Genomic DNA, 18,271 nt, shown 5'->3' with positions numbered 1-18,271 from the left:
CTGTTTGTGTTACGCGCCAGTAGATTACAATAATAACTGTTATAAAGGGTAAATGCTACACCAGTACAAACGTATTTGTGTCTACCCGTTCGTACTGGTTCGCTAGCAACACTCGCGCTCTGGCGCGTAACAGAAACAGAAAATAAAATTACATATCCTATACCAAATACGTCAACGACGGGCGTTCCTTTTATTAACAGCACTGACTTCAAGTAACGCAGTTTTCTACTGTTTTTCCTGCCGTTTTTATTGTGCGGGACGCATAAACCAACAGCGCGATCATTACGAAGTCATGAACCTCTATGACAGCGATCAAAGATAAGATTCGTAGGCAATTGCTGTCGTTAACTCGTGTTTAAACATTCATTAACGACTAGTAAATGCATGTGGAAAAAAAACGAAGGTTAAGTGTGACATTCGAAATGCCACGTAAAAAAATTAACTAATGAATCAAATCGTACTTCGCATATTCACCAAGAAGTCCTACTTGTCTTGAAATATCATTAATTATAATCGGTATTATGTATACTTTATAACAAATTCTAGAAATATCAATTATGTGGCGATATATTTTATAATATAATTTGAACTAGTTACAAGGTAAATCCACACTTCGAGTAACAACATGGCAGAACTGTTCTAACTTTCACGTACTCTTTGACACTGTGACGTCTTCGAAACAACAATTCGGCGGGAACATCGTTAACTGGTTCCCGGCAAAATTTATAAAGTGGCGGGACTGAACGTTGCCAAATTATGATGGTCAGTGTGAGATTGTGCATTGGATTAAATGATGCATTGTTTTTTTATGATTGTAGTTCCCTATGATAAAAAGTAATATTACATGCAATGGGCAAAGGTTATTGCATAAGGTTTTTGTTGGTGCTATGAAGCGCATTGTTTGGGAAAATTGGCTTCTCTGTACTAACACCAGCTGAGACCTTAAGCTCCTATTGGTAGGCATGCTTGTTTCCCGCCTTTTTCGTGTTTATAACTAGGGAGCATGCACTAACTTGGTCAGTTTGGCTTGGGTTTCTGCTGTAGTGCAGTCGAGGTGTAAACGTTGTTAAGATGCCTTTTCAAGCGGTTGGTGATAAAGAAAATGTGCCGCTTACTCTGTCTCCGTTAAAGATTAATCCTAATGTAAGTATTGTATTCATTTTATTATTCTGAGGGGAGTTTCTATATGTTGTGCTGACTTGTTTTCCAACGACTAATTACTTCATTTTTTAGGTGAATTCGAGCGGAAAGCATCGAAATGCAGTTTTGGATGTGACAACGCGGCACAATATAGCCCAACAAATCAGCTTCGTAAGGAAGACAATTTTATTTCAATGCTTAGTTATGTTTTGAATATTGTTGTTTAGAGTATTTCAGAGTATATGTTTTACAGGGCGACGAGAATTTCATTGAGAAAGACAAGAAATCTTTCAGAAAATTCGATATTCAGCTGGAACCGTTATTGAGGGAGAACCCAAGAAGATTTGTCATCTTCCCGATTCAGTATCATGATATCTGGGCTATGTACAAAAAAGCAGAAGCCTCGTTCTGGACGGCTGAAGAAGTAGACTTATCGAAGGTACATCTCTTAAAGTGTCAGTTCGGTGTTTTTTGTTACAAGGCATAGTGTGAATGATTCCCGTTTTCCGCATTAAAGCTGAACTGCAACGTAGTACTCTTAGCTACGTTGAACTAACTTAAATTAACGTATCATACTCAAACATTCGCTATAATTTTCCTCGTTATGGTTAGCTCGTAGCTGTTCAACTATTTTAAGTCATGGTCGCCCCGTAATATTTCAAACAGGAACATTCTATTTAATTTGCATCTTTATTTCATAGGACTTGGTTCACTGGCAGCAGCTTAAACCTGAAGAAAGGCATTTTATTTCCCACGTCCTTGCTTTCTTTGCTGCTAGTGATGGCATTGTTAATGAAAACCTAGTTGAAAGATTTAGCCAAGAAGTGCAAGTAACAGAAGCAAGATGTTTTTATGGTTTCCAAATTGCTATGGAAAATGTGCATTCTGAAATGTATAGTCTTCTCATTGATACATATATAAAGGATTCTGCTGAAAGGTTTGTGATAAAATTCCATTATCACTGGAGCACATATATGAATCAATGAATGAATAGTTTTGAGTATCCTATGTTGCTTTTCCAGAGAGTTTCTTTTTAATGCAATTGAAACGCTCCCATGTGTAAAGAAGAAAGCTGATTGGGCACTCAGGTGGATTGCTGATGAATCTGCAACATTTGCAGAACGTGTAATTGCATTTGCTGCTGTGGAAGGCATATTCTTTTCTGGCAGTTTTGCAGCTATTTTCTGGCTCAAGAAAAGAGGTTTAATGCCAGGCCTTACATTTAGCAATGAACTTATTTCAAGGGATGAGGTAAATTTTACAAATAAATGAGTGTTTTAAGTATATGTAAAATCTTAGTTTTTGTTACTTATAAGTATTTCCTATTGCAGGGCCTGCATTGTGACTTTGCATGCCTCATGTTTAAGCATGTTGTGCAGAAGCCCACAGAAGTGGAAATAACTAATATTATTAAGGATGCTGTTCAAATAGAACAAGAATTTTTAACAGAGGCATTGCCTGTAGCAATGATAGGCATGAACTGTGACCTTATGAAGAAGTACATTGAATTTGTTGCTGACAGACTTCTTGTGGAGTTAGGCTGTTCAAAGGTAAGTTTGCCCTTCTAGTTAAAGAACTTAAATGGTAGTCCTTCCACCTTGGTTACGCTGATGTTTCATTAACAATGAGTGTAACCCTTTGCTCTGCTGTCATGTTTTATATAGTAGTGCAGCTCTGAAAACTAAGGTGGTTTTAAATTAATACAAAATTGTAATGTAATGTATGTTTATTATAGTCTTCCAGTAAAACCTACTGAGTGCTTGTTGTGAAAATGGGAGATACTTAGAAATGATGTTTCTATGTTGTCTCTAGGAATTAGTACTAAACATGACTCATTAGGCCAACAGATTGGCTGCCTTGTTGCATGTGATGACTTCATGGCAGTTAGTGTTAAATACTGTGACATAGTAGTTATGATGCTGTGTGAGGGTGGGGGCAGAACTTTCACCATTTCTAGTTTTGGCTCGGAAGATCGTGTCAACTCAGATTTATCTTTGTTTCTTCTAGTTGTACTCAGTCAAATGTTTCCATTCTTGAAATTGTCAATTTTATAACCAGTCACTCTGTAAAAAAAATTCCCCCCCTTCCCCTTCTTTATATTTCAGCCCATCCAAAAGTCTCATTGTGATGAACTGACCCCAGTTCTATTTCGGTAGCTTCTCTCCATTGTTGAGAATTCAGGCCACTCCTAGAATCTTCATCTGTTCTAGGTTAATTATTTAAAGAATGTGCTACAAAAATTTCATATCAGTATTCCTTAGGTTTAGGTCTATAAGAAGAATGTTTTCTTCACATTCCGGAATTTCTATGTTCATAGAATTGTTTGTTGCCGTCTTACACACACGACCAGTCTCTGGCAGCTGAAACCAGACTAATCATATTTTGACTTTGTAGTTGCTTAGATTTGGGTTCTTCCCTCTCCACCCTCCATAGGGATTTCTATTTTCTACAGCTATAGGAAGCAATAGATTGGTCAAATACATAGCTGTCAAAATGGCATCCAGCCAAAAACATGTTGATAACAAAGTATCAGTTAACATACTTCTTGCTTTTCAGCAGAGTCCTATTTCTCTGCAACCCCATCCTAGTGTGGACTGGATAGTGTTCATCTTCTTTCCAACTTCTCTTCCTAACATATTGCAATTAAGTTTTCAAAAATATCACAGACCTGATCTTTAGAACTTAGAAAAATTTAACTGCGTCTTCTAGTCATCTATTGAGGTAAAAAATAATTCAGATTGTACAATGTGTATTAACTGCAAGGTGTCTGTGGTTTTGCTTTTATTACATTTAAAAGTGTAATCTAGACTTTCCATTGTACACATGCTTCAGAGTTCTTTGCATTTACTTCAATCTTCCGTTTATTACTGTACCATTTAATAGTGACATGCTGTTCCTGTTCAGTTGTCAAAGTCTGTGGCATAAGAAATATTTTCCAGAGTACACATACTGATTTACGTGTTCCTGTGTCTAGCAGCATTTGACTTTCAAGTTCACCTAATATCTGTCTCTGTAGCTGTAATGAATCAGCGGAACTGTCAGATTCCACACGTCTGCTTTGACCTGTGATGTAATGGTGTTGTGTACTATGTCCCCCTGGTAGCTGAGTGGTCAGCATGACAGACTGTCAATCCAAAGGGCCCGGGTTCGATTCCCGGCTGGGTCGGAGATTTTCTCCGCTCAGGGACTGGGTTTTGTGTTGTCCTAATCATCCTCATTTCATCCCCATCGACGTGCAAGTCGCCGAAGTGGCGTCAAATCGAAAGACTTGCACAAGGCGAACGGTCTACCCGACGGGAGGCCCTTGTCACACGACATTCCATTTCATTGCAGCTCAAGAGTTCTCGTGTTGGTTGTGTTGTAGATGTTGCGTTGTTTTTGTTTGATTATGCCTTTTGATGGTATACATTTATGTGCTGAATGTAATGTGTCATATTGGAGTCATTTGAGTCTTTGTTGTGACAGTTGTAATGTTGCTGTGAGTGTACATAGTTGGTGGATAATGGAGTTTGAAAGGGTTTCCACTGAAATTAAAACAATAACAGCCTAGGTCACAAAAATTTAATTTCAGTGAAATTCACTGGCACAATGTGTGGACATTCTTGAAGTAATGTCTGTTAAGTTTGTGCAGTTATTTGGGTTCCTTACAGAATGTCAGGTGCAACATTTATGGCAACAATGAGTCTTACGAGTTCCCGGCATCTTGGACCAGGGTCGCATTTATGTAGCAGTGTTACGGGGATAACATCTGGAAGTCGATTAAACACAGTACCTGGTTCGAGAAAACTAGGTTGGCCTGTTGTTTGTTTTGCTGGCGTACTATTTTTGTTATAGGTCTTCTATCAGTTTTTTGTCCACGAGTTGGATTGGTTTTCGTTTTATCGAGAGGTTTGTTCTGAGCATGTTAAGTACAGGATGAAGTTGGGTGGGGAGGGGATGGTTGTTGATGTTCATAAATTAACAGTTCCTAAGAAGTATGGGAGTGGTAGTTCTCAGGTTGGTTTGGAGGAGGAGGGGGCGGCGGGCGTTGTTTTGGGAACTGGGTATGCTGATTGTGTTTTTTTAGGGTTTTGGAGGACTGTACTGAGAGGGAATTTGTGGATTTGATTGAATATATTCAGAAGGCGAGCACTTCAGTTTTGAATGCATTTTCGTCCTACCGGGGTTTGGGGAAGAGGGGTTATGATCGATTAATTCTTTATTACTCTATGGAGTTCAAGGATTGTGAAACTGTGGCTTGCACTAACAAGACAGATGTTTTGGGGGAGGGTGGAAGAGGTGATCTTCCGACCTGCAGTATCATTTTGATGATGGCAGAAGAGGGTCCCTGTGAAATAATTTTTTTTCTTTTGGTAGGGGTGGGGGGGGGGAGAGGTTGTTGGTATTGGTTGTTGTTCAGTTAATGGGGTGGGTAGGGGAATTCGTTGAATGGTGATGTGGGTGGGTTGTAGGTGGTGTGAAAGTGTGTGTTTTTGTTGCGTTCACTTGCAAACTTAAATCATGTTGCTGGATGTTGTTGCCGGTAAGTAATTTTGGTTTTGGGTTTATTTTATAGTAATTGTGGTGCTTGTGTGTATTTATGGTAGGTTGATGGTCATTTGATTGCTGTGGTGTTGTCAGATTTTTCGGTTGGTGAGATGTTGGTGTTTTGGTTCCACTTTCTGTAGTTGTAAATGTTGGGGGGGTTTGTAGGAATAGAAAGATGAGTTTGAGCTGTATAGGTTGAGGGAAATGTCACATACCCGTTATTTTCATTGGTGTAGTGGAATGCTGTAGTTCTGGCTTTCTTTTTAGGATACTGTTTGCTTTAGGATCATGCAGTTTTTTTCCACATGTATGTACTGACATCATTGTCACCGTATTGGATACACTGAAGGTAGCAGTTTCAGCCATATTGGTGACGTCGTGAGTCAGAGCAGTTCGATGGCATCGGATACTTCTGTAATAATTACCCCATACTGGTCAACTATTTATTACTCCATTCATATCAAAGGTTACTCTGCTGTTCACTCTTACAAACACTTTGAGAGGGTATTTTTGCTTTGTAATGGCCAGTTTAAGAAAATGAAAGTTTTTCTCAGCAGGTACTTTTTGCTTTATTGAAGTAGTGATATTGTTAGCCTGTAATTAAAGATATTTACAATTTGATTTGTTTTCAAGATATACAAAGTTAGTTCATAAATTGTTGGATTTTACTTCTGGTTATTTCTGCTTAGGTTTTCAGTTACATTGAGAAACAGTCTACTAGCACATTTTTGGTTCCAACCTTCATTAGGCACTGATATTGCTGTCTAATGTTATACTGCTTTGCAGAACTATACTCCTCTCATATGCTGACATCTGCATATGTTGTTCACATGCCTGCCTAAAACTGTCGTTGCTGTCTTGAGTAAATGGAATGAAATTCGTGAAGATTTTACGCCCTGTCGTCAACATACCCCTGTTTACATTTTTGCTGACTGCATGGTGAGATTACGGTAACAGTGCCATACATTCGTCCATTGGCTACCAAAGTTTACAGTTTCAGCATTTCCATATGAATATTAATTTGTGACCAATTTGCATAACTGCTTCACATCCTTTGTGACGCATTTCCCTTTAATGTATATTGACGATTGATATCAGTCATGATTGATATGTCTTCCCATTGGTGTCTTGTTATTTATGATATGGTCTTCAGCTCCGATTGCAGTAATAAGCTATTCTCAAAATTGCCATATTAAGCAGTAGTTTTTCTCCAGTCACTGCGTATACTGTTATATTTAATGTCAGGATGTCCTTTCACCTACATAAATTTTAACTGAGATTTTCATTCTCCTTTTTACCCCGTATGAATTAATTATTTTTATTTGCTCCTGTGTCATTTTCTGTACTCTACAGCACAAGTCAAAATACAATGCAGACATAAAACGATGCACATTTTTCACATTGGAATGATACAGAAATTAATCATCATTACACATTCAATCTAGGTAATTTTGTAATTTGCGAAAAGGAAATTGGCTGCTCATCATGTGGCAAGAGATGCTGAGCCACAGATACACAGCAAAATGATTGTCACAATACAAGCTTTCGGCCATAGCCATAATGTTACATTCCGTGAATAATTCCTATAGACAATACATATGTATTATCACATTTATGCAGTTTATTTACTATGTGCATGTTTGCTATTTTATGTTAGTCAGATAAAGGTAATATTTGCTATGATCTGTAATTTTACTTTAGAGTATACAGTGTTCACTTAACTTGCTGAAAAATTCATTAACAGAGTAGAAATTGTGGTTCATCACAAATTATAAGACACTTTCCTGGTAGGCAGACATTCTGGTATGAGATAAGAATATTGCACTTTCTTGTTTCATGGTGATTTACAGAGCTGTTTAGTTTAGAAGCATTGGGTGGTTTAAATCTTCTTATGAAGAAAATTGCTACATGAAAATCAAAGAGCAGAAGGTTGAGGATGTTAAATCTTTCAAAAAGAGAATGACAATATCTTTGTTGCAAATAATGCTAACAGCTCTGTTTTGCATTTCGAATATAGTTTGCCTACCTGGTGAATTTCTCCAGAATGAGTCCATATCTGATTGCAGACTGGAAACTCACATGATACACCTTTGGTACTGTTTTTCTATTTCCACTTGAGTTCAGTATCAGCAGCATATAGCAAATAGGTGACAGCTCACCTGTTAGGCTGGATGTGTGTGTTCCGTTTGAGATCATCCTGAAGAGGTGGTCTCAAAAATTTCACGTCAGTCGCATTTAAGCTTTCCTTGTTTATTTTTCAAGTTGAGGTCAATCTGTTGTTTTTTATGGGATATGTTAAAGTTCATGGCTAGTTTGAGATTGGTTTGAAACAATCTGACAGCTACACCAATATGTTACCTGCTGGTAGCTGAAAGTCTGTTGGTGTGCATAGTTCCTAAGCATGTCCTGATGCAGCGGAACTACAGGTTTTTCTAGATTACTAGACCCTACTATATTCACAGTACAACGAAAATCGGCTATTTGCACTATTGTTCAAAGTGTTACTGACACATCTGTGTTTGAGTTAATCTTAAGGGGTTACACACATCAAAGACAAAGTTTCAAGGGTTATTTTTCATCTTTTAGATTATAAATTTTATGATAGTGATGCTAGGAGTAATTGCCCTTTACAAAAGTGAGATAAAATCTTGAGTGGTTTTTACATGTTATTGACTTCTGTATGGAAAAGTCTGAAGTATTCTGTTGTGCAGAGAGATACATTGCCATCAGAGCTGACACCAGTTTCTTTCTTTCTTGCTTGTTTTGACATAAATTCTCAAATCAAATCTTGGAATCCTGTGTTGGATGCTGCTTCATCACGATATTGACCTGTGAAAAAATCACATTAAGACAAAGATACAACTAAATTTCAATTACAGCAGCAGTATCTGTAGCAATGTTATTCAAATGGAAAGATTTTTACCAGGCTGCAGATTACCTGAATAGTTGTCTTCTTCAGGCTGTACCACTTGTATATTTCTCCCTGTGATAAAGAATAATTTAGTTCTTCCCCTTGAGCTTCCACAATGTCTTGCGTGCTCTACAAATGTGACCTATTAGTAACAGAATTACAGGAAACTGCAGAATGTAAAGAATACACTGTAGACTTCGTGAGGACACATTGGCTGTCAATTATCACATTATCATTTAAGTTTGCTTCAAAATAATTATAGAAGTTAACAGAAAGCAGTGCCTGTCAAGATACAGATAGCGAGATGCCCATACATTCTTCTTGTACAAAATAGGTACAGATTTTGAGTGATAAGCAGTGTGTGTGTGTGTGTGTGTGTGTGTGTGTGTGTGTGTGTGTGTGTGTGTGTGTGTGTGGAAAATTGCGACTGAGCTATACTTTTGGTGCTGTCTTATATAAAGATCAGTGGACAAAGGGTCAAGGTTTCAGAATATTGTAATACTTTTGCACGGAGTTTTTCACCTGCACTTTTTAGGACAACTTCATTTCTTGTTACGTGAGAAAGATCTTCTAAGGCACCAGGTGTTCAGGCATCAGTCCTGGGAAGGTGTGCAGTCATCATAGTTGAAGATTCTACTCCATAGGTCATGGTAGGGAAGATAGTTTGGATGAGGATGAGCTTTGGCTCAACAGTGAAGAGGTATCCTTGCAGATGTGAGCAAGTTTTGCCGTGCAGTTCCTCAAAATTGAAATACAAAAGTGTGGATTTCATTAAGGGTGCTCCCTAGAGAGTGCAATATTCACTCTCACAGAATAAATATGAAATTAATTGCAATGTTGAAGGTCTCTCTTCCCACAAGATACCTTCAACATTTCAGGTTTGTGTGCATGGTTGTTTCTTGTGTGAATGTTGCTTCTCTTTGGGGTGCCCCTTAGCTTAAGTAATTATTTAAGTTACCATTGGATGTTAAAGCTTGAGTAACTTAAAGTTATTATGTTTTGACTTTTCACTGCTGTTGTTTCTTGGAGATAAAAAAACTGGGCACCTGCAGTTCTGCACTAATAAATTAGCTTGACTGGCAATCTGCTAACAGTCCTCAAGCTGGCACCACTTGCTTCTGCAGTAATATCCTGAGATTTGGTAACATCTGTGATAGGCCGACCGTTTTATACTTAACGTTTAAAGAAAGCATGTATCCTGTAATGATCTCTCTCCCTTGTTTATATAGAATCTGTCACTCGCCAACGTTAACAAGCCATAAGAACTCGTACCAAATGGGAAAAGTCACTAAGTAACTCCCTAAGATGACATTTAATGGTCACACTGGCTAAAACGTTTACAGCAGGAATGCTCAGACAACTACTGAATGGTTGTTGGAGAATGTGTGGCATCAGGTACACACAAGAAGCCTAAACCAAAGCAGTCATTAGTGACTACTGTTAGTATAGCGTTTCATCTGGTCTTAGCAAGTCAGTTACTCCTGCCAGCTATAGTAGGGTATTGCCATTATGTTCTGTGGGTCAGTAATAATTATAAGCAATTGCTTATGTGCTATGCAAGTGTGAGGTCTTGGCAATTGCTGACAATTAAATACTACAATTACATTGTAGTGGGACGGGGGTTGGGTGGGTGTTGTGAGTGTGTTTCAAATCGTTTCCAGTTAAAAACGATGTCATTCAGGGTGATAGGGAGCTGTCCTAACCACTATGAACAGTGGAAAATAATTAGGAATTAAGTTTTCGTCTACTCAGTACATTCTTATGATTCAGTTTATGGAAAAGTCTTCATGAGTTAACTGTAAAATCTTCCTCTGAAATGAAAATCATAGGCTGATGCTGTTACATCTCGTTATATCCCAGATCGATCTGAGAGATTGTAATGAGTGTGGGTACTTGCTGTATACTCATATGAAGTAAAAGCACAATGTAGAGCTTGAAGAACACCAAACAAGACATGTGTACCAGAGCATACACACACCATCTAATACAAGTCATACAAAACAGACAATATATTACTTGTAACAAGTCTTCTCTCTCGTTGGTCCACTGCATCACCATTGTCGCCACACCACCCACCGCTGTCCTGTTTCCATAATGATATGACGGCACTGCAGTTCAAAACAGTTGGTGCACTATAACCTGGAGCTCCTTAAGTGGCACTTATTCTGCCTACTGGTTCATGTAGGTGGTGGTGGTGGTGGTGGTGACGGGAAACACATACTGTAACAGGCTGTAGCGAGCCAGTGTGTATGTTGGACCTTCCATCAAGCTACAGACCCCCTTGAAAATGTCTCCCGCAGTCGGAGACGAAACGTTGGGAATCACCACGGAATTCATCAACCGACCCGGATAATTATAATGGACATAACAGGCTGTGGTACCTGTGACTGTTGAGGGCTTACATTATTCATACCGAAATCCTCTATGTGCTGACTTAAAGTGGTCAGTGGAAACTGTATCATTTTGCCCATTAATGTCACGGACAAAGGTTTTGTTTGAACCACGCAGTACTTTTTAAGTGGACGCTTGTATACAGGGAAGACTGGTGGCTTAACTGCCTTTCACAAGCCCGGACTAAAAGCAGTAACAAAAGTCTTTGCAACAACGGACAGGCTTTGAATTGTGATGCACAGGGGTGTGGAGGCGTGTTTGTATAAGATTGCAATTCGTGTAGGAAAAATTTTGTCACCAAATTGTATGTGGGGCATGGGGCAAGGAGAAAAGAAATCGCCTGAACTTCCTGAGCTTTGCCATAAACGTGTTCGTGGGGAACAGCTGCTGCCCTCCTTTTAAGTTGTATGCGGGCAAAGAAAACCCTGTGGAGGAAATCAGGCTAAGATTCAGTGACAGTCCAGGGTGGACTTCAAGGTACAGTGTAGGTGCTGTACCATTTCATTATTCACGGGATGGTCATTAGTAGTGCGGGTGAGGCGACACCCACACAAATAAAATACCTTTGCAAATATTTGTCTTCAATTGTTTGCCCCGGTCTGTAGTAATAGCATGAGGATGCCAAAACATGAAAACCATGTAGCGATGAAAGCCCAAGTAATGAAAGAAGTAGAAATATTCACAATTTGGCTAGCTTCAGGTCAATGTGTAACTCTGTCGATAACTGTTAAAAAGTAATGCAAACACTGTGAAGCAAGAAGAGGGCCTAAAATCTAAAAGTTGATATGGTTAAGAAACAAGAACAGGTACATGGTATGATCTTCGAAAGCTTGGCAGGTTACACATCAGCTTGCCCATTGGCAACAGTTGCGCTGCAAGCCATGTCAGACTACTTTACGAGCTAGGTCATGATATGTGTTAAAAATTGGGTGGCACCATCAAATAAGGATGAGGAGGCATACCTTGTTGCAAGATCTAGCACACCACACATTTCGTTTAGATCCTTGCAGAGGGAGGAGCTGCAGATGCAATCTTGTGGATGATGGACCTTGAAGACACTGCAGGAGGAGGGGGTTGGATTCTTTATCGGTGGCCACAGCATCCCAATTGATAGCTGTGAGCACTGCACAATCCTGTGACAAAACAGTCAGCCATGACATAGGTATGGCAGGTGATGTGCCTGATGGTGGTGAACTGCACAATGTAATCATTGTGGTGGTATGGATTAGGCGAATTAAACTCTGTAATTCGGTGAAATAGGGATGTGAGTGGCTTATGTTCTGTGAACATTGTAAAAATGTACCCTTCAAGCCATGGTCTGAAATAATTGGTCAGAAAAATTGCAAGCTGTTGTCTGTTAAAGGCAATCCAATGCTATTCTTATTGCAACATATGTATGAAAGAGTGAACCATTAAAGCCAGAGGTGCCCCTTGGATAAGGATGTACCAGTAAGGTAGCATTGTCAATTGCCAGTTTTATAGTGTTAGTGGCAGAAGTCTCCACAGGAGTCCACGGAACACCTGTTTCCACAGGTGCATTTGCCAGCAAGCAAAAGGTTGAGAATGCCATCCATGTAACAGCATAAATAGTTGCTATGTTTGTGCTGCATTGGGGAGGCTGAAATGCATTGTTTTGTGTTGAGGAGCCCAGTTGGCATAGTTTCGGCAGTTATATGCTTACCTTCTCTGCCATTAGTATGTCAGAAAAGCTTTTGCAGATCAGTAACACTGAAGATGCACGAGCCCACTACATTTGAGTTAGTCCCCATTACATTCAAAAGTGGGTAATCACCCGGAATTGTACAGAAATCAAGGCCCTTATACTTGACACCGAAGTGCCATGTCCCATTTCCCTCCCTCCCCCCCCCCCCCCCCCCCCCTTAACCATGTGCAAAGAATCAGTCCATGAGATGAGAGATGAAGATCGTGAACATTCTGAAACATCTTCGTGAGATACTTGGCCACAAGCATGAGACAACTCTCCTGCAGCTGATTTATCTGAGCAGAGGAAACAGTCTGCATCTTCTCATGTGCAGTCAGCATGGATATGGATGCAGGAACGGTAACAAATTCTACTGTTGCGATAACATTGGTGTGGTCGTTGCAGGTATCCTAGTGATGGAGCCCCATGGCATCACTCATAATGCTATACAATGTGGCAGCAGTAGGAGAAAGATGTATGCATTAGGGGACAGAAGAAATGAATGCATAAGATTGCGACTTTATCACCAAGCAGATAGATTGTGGCTCACCACATAAATCGAAGGTCAACTGCACTGCTACAAATACGCTAATTTCCAGTGTGCCTGTCCATCACAAAATGTCTGATTCCATCACTGTGGATACAGTTGTCTACATCTTGTAGGTGCTTAAAGTGACCTCAATGAGTAAGCGCACCTACTGGCACTCATTCGGGATGTTTGGGTAGACACATAATGTAGTAAAACATTACAAAACCAGCCCCATTTGCATGCATGGCTGTCGTTGGAAGATGTGGCCTTAACAGTTCCACCTGCCTTTATTTCTTCAGTTGTTGATTGTCAACATACTGCATTGTTACACTGGCTGAAAAATGAGGTTTGTAATTTGGGCACTGGCTATGGTAAATAAAGTAGCCGACACATGCACAGTTGCATTTCATTGCCGTCTATGTTGACAACGCGCGAATAATACAGTGATACATGACCAATGCACTATTGTTCTAACTTCTGATAAGCGTCTTTAATAGTTAGCAGGTGAACCATCCACATACTCCTACAATAGATTACTGTTGATCATCTACGTGCAGTGAAAGCCTAACCACAAAGTTCTCGAAGAATAGAAAGGTACATATGGAGCACACACTGTCACTGGTCTAATGCATAGCCTAATTGTGTAACACTTATTACACAGTTCAGTTAATGCATTGTTGTCATTCTACCAAACACAGGTCCCTCCTCTGAAACTCTGCTGTGGACTGACTGTCTCATGATCGAAAAATTGGGCCCTTATATATCCTCGCAATAATAGGTGTTGAAACTACATATTGTTTGAATTTAAATTTACAGAAATCGCAATTAAAACTTCATTAAATTAACTGAATACATTGAAAAATTGGCTCTTTTTAAGTTTCTTGTACTACAAGGTTTAAGCTGAATTATTTGTTTAAATGATGAAATTAACATATATGGTTCCACAAACAGTACTTTTGCCGAAACTGGAAATTACTTTGGAATTAAGGGCTGGCTTTGCTAACGTGTTTTTCAATAAATCCAAATACATACTTCAAGTATACTATTAGTTTGTCTTCCAAATGTTTATAATTATTACAGAATTGATATTTGTCTATACTTCATCAGTATAATTTAAGTTATGAAACAATTACTGATCTCGCCCTATAATGAAAGAGATTAACTAGGAATAGTCAAAATAAATTGGAAAGTCATACATGCATAAAATTAAGCAAAAAATTAGATCTGGTGTTATATTCTTTAAAACTGAGGGCCAGTCTTTCTCTTTTATGAAAATGCAGATTATATTCATGTATGTTACTGGCAAATAAAAGTAACAAAACGAATTTAAGGAGGCAGATGGCAAAACAAGAGGGGGGGATTGCAATTATTCCAGCTTGCTTCGTCGCAAACTGCATCCTGCTGTCGCTGCACCTGGCATTAGGTGGGCAAATATGGTGATAAAATGGTCCATAGGTGGTTGCAGATTTGGAGTGGGTGCTGGCAGAGAAACAGTGCTCCTTGAAACTACTGAGGCTGTAATGCTTGGTTTGGGGCTGCTCACCATATCATAAGATTTCACTTCACACAAACTTGGATTTGTGTAATCTATAGGCAGTGTGTCTGCTTTTCATGCTAGTTAAGTCAATTTGTAGGTCTTGAAATGACAATGTTGTCCAAACGGGTAGTGGCAAACCTATGAACCATAAAAGCTCTATTGATTGTCCATGTAACAGGCCTTTTTCTGTCAACAAGGGCAGGTGGCAGCAGAGCACTTCGAAGAGGAAGTACCAGTTACTGCCTCAGTCTACGTGGTGATGGTTTTTTTTTTTTTGAGAGCTGCAATTCTGGGGCAGCACGAAATGTTCAGAGATGGTGTTCAGAAGAACAGCAGAAGATTGATGTCGCACACATCTGTCTGTTTGCTAACCATAAGGTCCAGTTGCGAAATCATCATAATAAATTTCTCGATGTTGCAAGCGAAAAATTGTGCAACTTGGCATTACGCACAATTGACCATTGGTTGGCCAGATAGGTGGAATTCTTCTGTTCTTGATTCCCTTGCAAATACTGTTGTTAAAGGCTGGTGCCTTAGTTGATACCAGTTCTGGAAGTATGATGCTCCTCAGGAAGAGAGATACACTGTAGTGGTGTGTAGTATATATCAGTATGCACATACAAGGTAAACAGTTCCGCTTTGGATCACCATTTGTGGGTACTTCTTGTATACTATTCATATGAAGTACACACACAGTTTAGAGACGGTAACACTTCATTACTCACTAATTACACTAGTACAGAGAACACAGCGCAAGACATCTGTGTAATAGTGTCGATACAAAGAATAGGAAAACAGAAAAGACTTCATGCAATAGTCACATTAGCTCAAGAATAGTTACAGAATTGCCTCACGACATGAAGTGCTAAGTGGTTTTAAATAAAACAGTCTTTAGGTAATGATTGAATGTGTCGCATGACAAGTTGGGCGGGGGGAGACAATGAACAGTGTAATTGATAATCCGAAGATGTTGAAAGGGCTGCAAATTTACTTTGTGTACCCATAGTGAGGCTTCCCCCCCCCCCCTCCCCCCCCAAAGAGTGTACTTCAATTGCTTCTTCCTAAAGCAGTTACTATTAAAAGAAGTCTGTGGCACTTCAGTATTCCACCAGGTTTCCTTGATTTAAGATTTAATATTATGAAACACAGTCAAACTTAACTAACTCTCAAGGTCAAAAGTACAGTAAACTGTTTTGCGCACGTAGAGGTGATTCACAGAAGATTCCCACAAGTGGAAGGTATGGCCATCAGAAATTTAGCAGGAAAAGTGACATAGCCTATATATTACAACTTTGATTTGGTTGTATGCATTAAAGTTGTTAGGAATCGTGAGGTTTCACAATTGAAGTTAAATAAAATCTGCTAGTTTGCTCACTCAAGAAGTGGTTGTAAAGTTGATCGAACTTCCATATTTACAGTACGCTTGTGGACAGACCATTAACCATTTGTTTTTTCCTGGTAAGAAAGACTTTATAAATATTAATAAAGGGGTTGGGCTGTTCCCTCTGAGTGTAGGGCAAGTCACCTACTGGGAACTTTAGGGTATTAAGTGAATTATAGAACTTGAATTAATTGTTATAAATGTAAAAGTGGATATGGTATAACATCAGTAACATGGTACTAACCCTCAGCCGACTGTTGGTCTCTGGTTGTCTTTCAGCTGTTACTGGATTTGATGGGCATATGTGAATTATGTACACTGGCCCTTCAGGGACTGATTTTCTATCACTTCATGATTATTTACACACAATGTTGCCTGTCTAATGTTTTGTAACAGACGTCCAAATATTAGACCCATACATTACACCAATAAGCACCATATCGTTAAATTCTTTGGTGGCGAACTTAACGTGTTAATTTAAGCAGTTTAGGTATGGACCGCACATTCATGTAGCTAAAGACAGACAGCATAATGTAATGATCACGTAACACTAATTGCAGATTATGCAGTCTTCACCTTCACTGTTTGATACCTAACCACAGACTGACTCACTACAGGGGTAATACGCCTAATTGTATGCATGCATAATATCACAGATTACCTTTAGTTAAAATTTGTGCTTATTTCATGTTAGTTAATGCTAAAACACAAGAAAATTAAGAAACAGGTGTAATGAATGATGGCCTTTTAACTAAGATGCCCTGTGCTTGTAAGCTATGCAATGAGGAAGGGCAGTGTTGGCAGTGACATCAAAGCCTGTATGTGCGTCGTACCTCTGTTCATTGTAGCATCCACGTTGTGTAGTAAACACAATGTGGCTTGTAAATGTGGAAGCTCTAGAAAATACTTCTTTCTTGCATCTGTTTTAGTTAATTGTAATCTTGCTGCTGCTCTCGCTGCCTAAGGAATTTTTGTGTATTGATTCAGTTATTGTTTATTGTACAATCAGGTTATTTTTGTCCAAAATTATACGCCTTTGTTCATTTGGTTTACACTGTTGACAAAGAACAGAGAACAGTTCAGTTACATTGGCTGCATCTGATAACAGCAGTTATCAGACACAGCTCACTCAATAGTGTAAATCCATTACATCGTTCACTCATTTGCAAGATGGTGGACTATCATGTTGTACTTAAAGTGATCTATAAATACTTCGTGCATAGTGTTGCTAGAATTCCGTGTACTTACATTGTGTGTCGCGCATATAATACAATTTTGTGGTATTTCTGAACTCATTAAATATGCTCCCTTTCTGTCAGTAGCATAAATCTTTCTATAGAGGCATACTTTTACATACCTGAGGTTACTTTTGAGACCCATTGCCAATAAAATAATGTTCATATTTTGTCTTTTAGGTATACTTCTCAGAAAACCCATTTGACTTCATGGAGCACATTTCCTTGGAGGGAAAGACTAATTTCTTTGAGAAGAAAGTAGGAGAGTACCAGAAGTGTGGTGTAATGGCGAGCAAAGAAGAAAATGTCTTCACACTAGACGCTGATTTCTGAAAAGTGATACTCTTTCCTTGTCCACCTGTGGTCCTTTGTAAATTTGTATATTTTGTTATGTGTTTGTCTCTGTCATTTCTGTAGTATTCATCAATCACCATTTCCACTCGTGTAACTTTACTTCCATACTGTCACTTTATGCATGTGTTTATTTATTTGTGGCTATAATTGAACAGACTGTATCTAAAGAGTTTGCATATGGAAAATTACTTCTCAAATGTCTCCTTATGGCTGGGACTTTTTATATGCAATTACCCAATAACTGTCTAGACAGGCTATAAGTGGCTTGTGTGAAAATGACTGTGCAATACTTTTTTACTTGTATATATTTCTATGAAATAAAATAAAAAGATTTCAGTATTATGGACTTGTATTATTTAAATTTTACCTCATAGCTCTGGAACTAGATGGCAACAACATTGAAATTGCAACATGAATGCTATGATTTTAATATAGAAATGGTGTGCAGAGTAAATTTGCCACTTATGCTTCGGAGCCCAACTAGGCACTAAACTATTTCAGCAATTTATTGGTCTGCCAGCCTGTAACAGGTGGGACCACAGGGAGAATATCACAACAGTTCGA

General features: G+C 38.9%; 1 protein-coding gene across 2 annotated transcripts; it reads left to right on the top strand.

The window, feature by feature from the left end:
- Positions 1 to 645: 645 nt before the first annotated feature.
- Positions 646 to 18,049, top strand: LOC126473933 (ribonucleoside-diphosphate reductase subunit M2-like). Of its 2 annotated transcripts, none has more exons than XM_050101292.1 (7): positions 646 to 762; positions 1,234 to 1,311; positions 1,394 to 1,579; positions 1,842 to 2,077; positions 2,163 to 2,391; positions 2,472 to 2,690; positions 17,534 to 18,049. In XM_050101292.1, the coding sequence occupies exons 1-7, from the start codon at positions 757 to 759 to the stop codon at positions 17,684 to 17,686; spliced, it is 1,107 nt and encodes a 368-aa protein (XP_049957249.1). In that variant the 5' UTR covers positions 646 to 756; the 3' UTR covers positions 17,687 to 18,049. The 2 variants fall into 2 exon arrangements, with proteins under 2 accessions (XP_049957249.1, XP_049957248.1); XM_050101291.1 differs by lacking the exon at positions 646 to 762 and adding an exon at positions 891 to 1,143.
- The last annotated feature ends 222 nt before the right edge of the window (positions 18,050 to 18,271 follow it).

This window comes from Schistocerca serialis, chromosome 4 (genome assembly GCF_023864345.2).
Source record: "Schistocerca serialis cubense isolate TAMUIC-IGC-003099 chromosome 4, iqSchSeri2.2, whole genome shotgun sequence".
NCBI lineage: Eukaryota > Metazoa > Arthropoda > Insecta > Orthoptera > Acrididae > Schistocerca > Schistocerca serialis.
The sequence above is the reverse complement of the archived record's forward strand: the minus strand, read 5'-3'. Positions and strand labels throughout refer to the sequence as shown.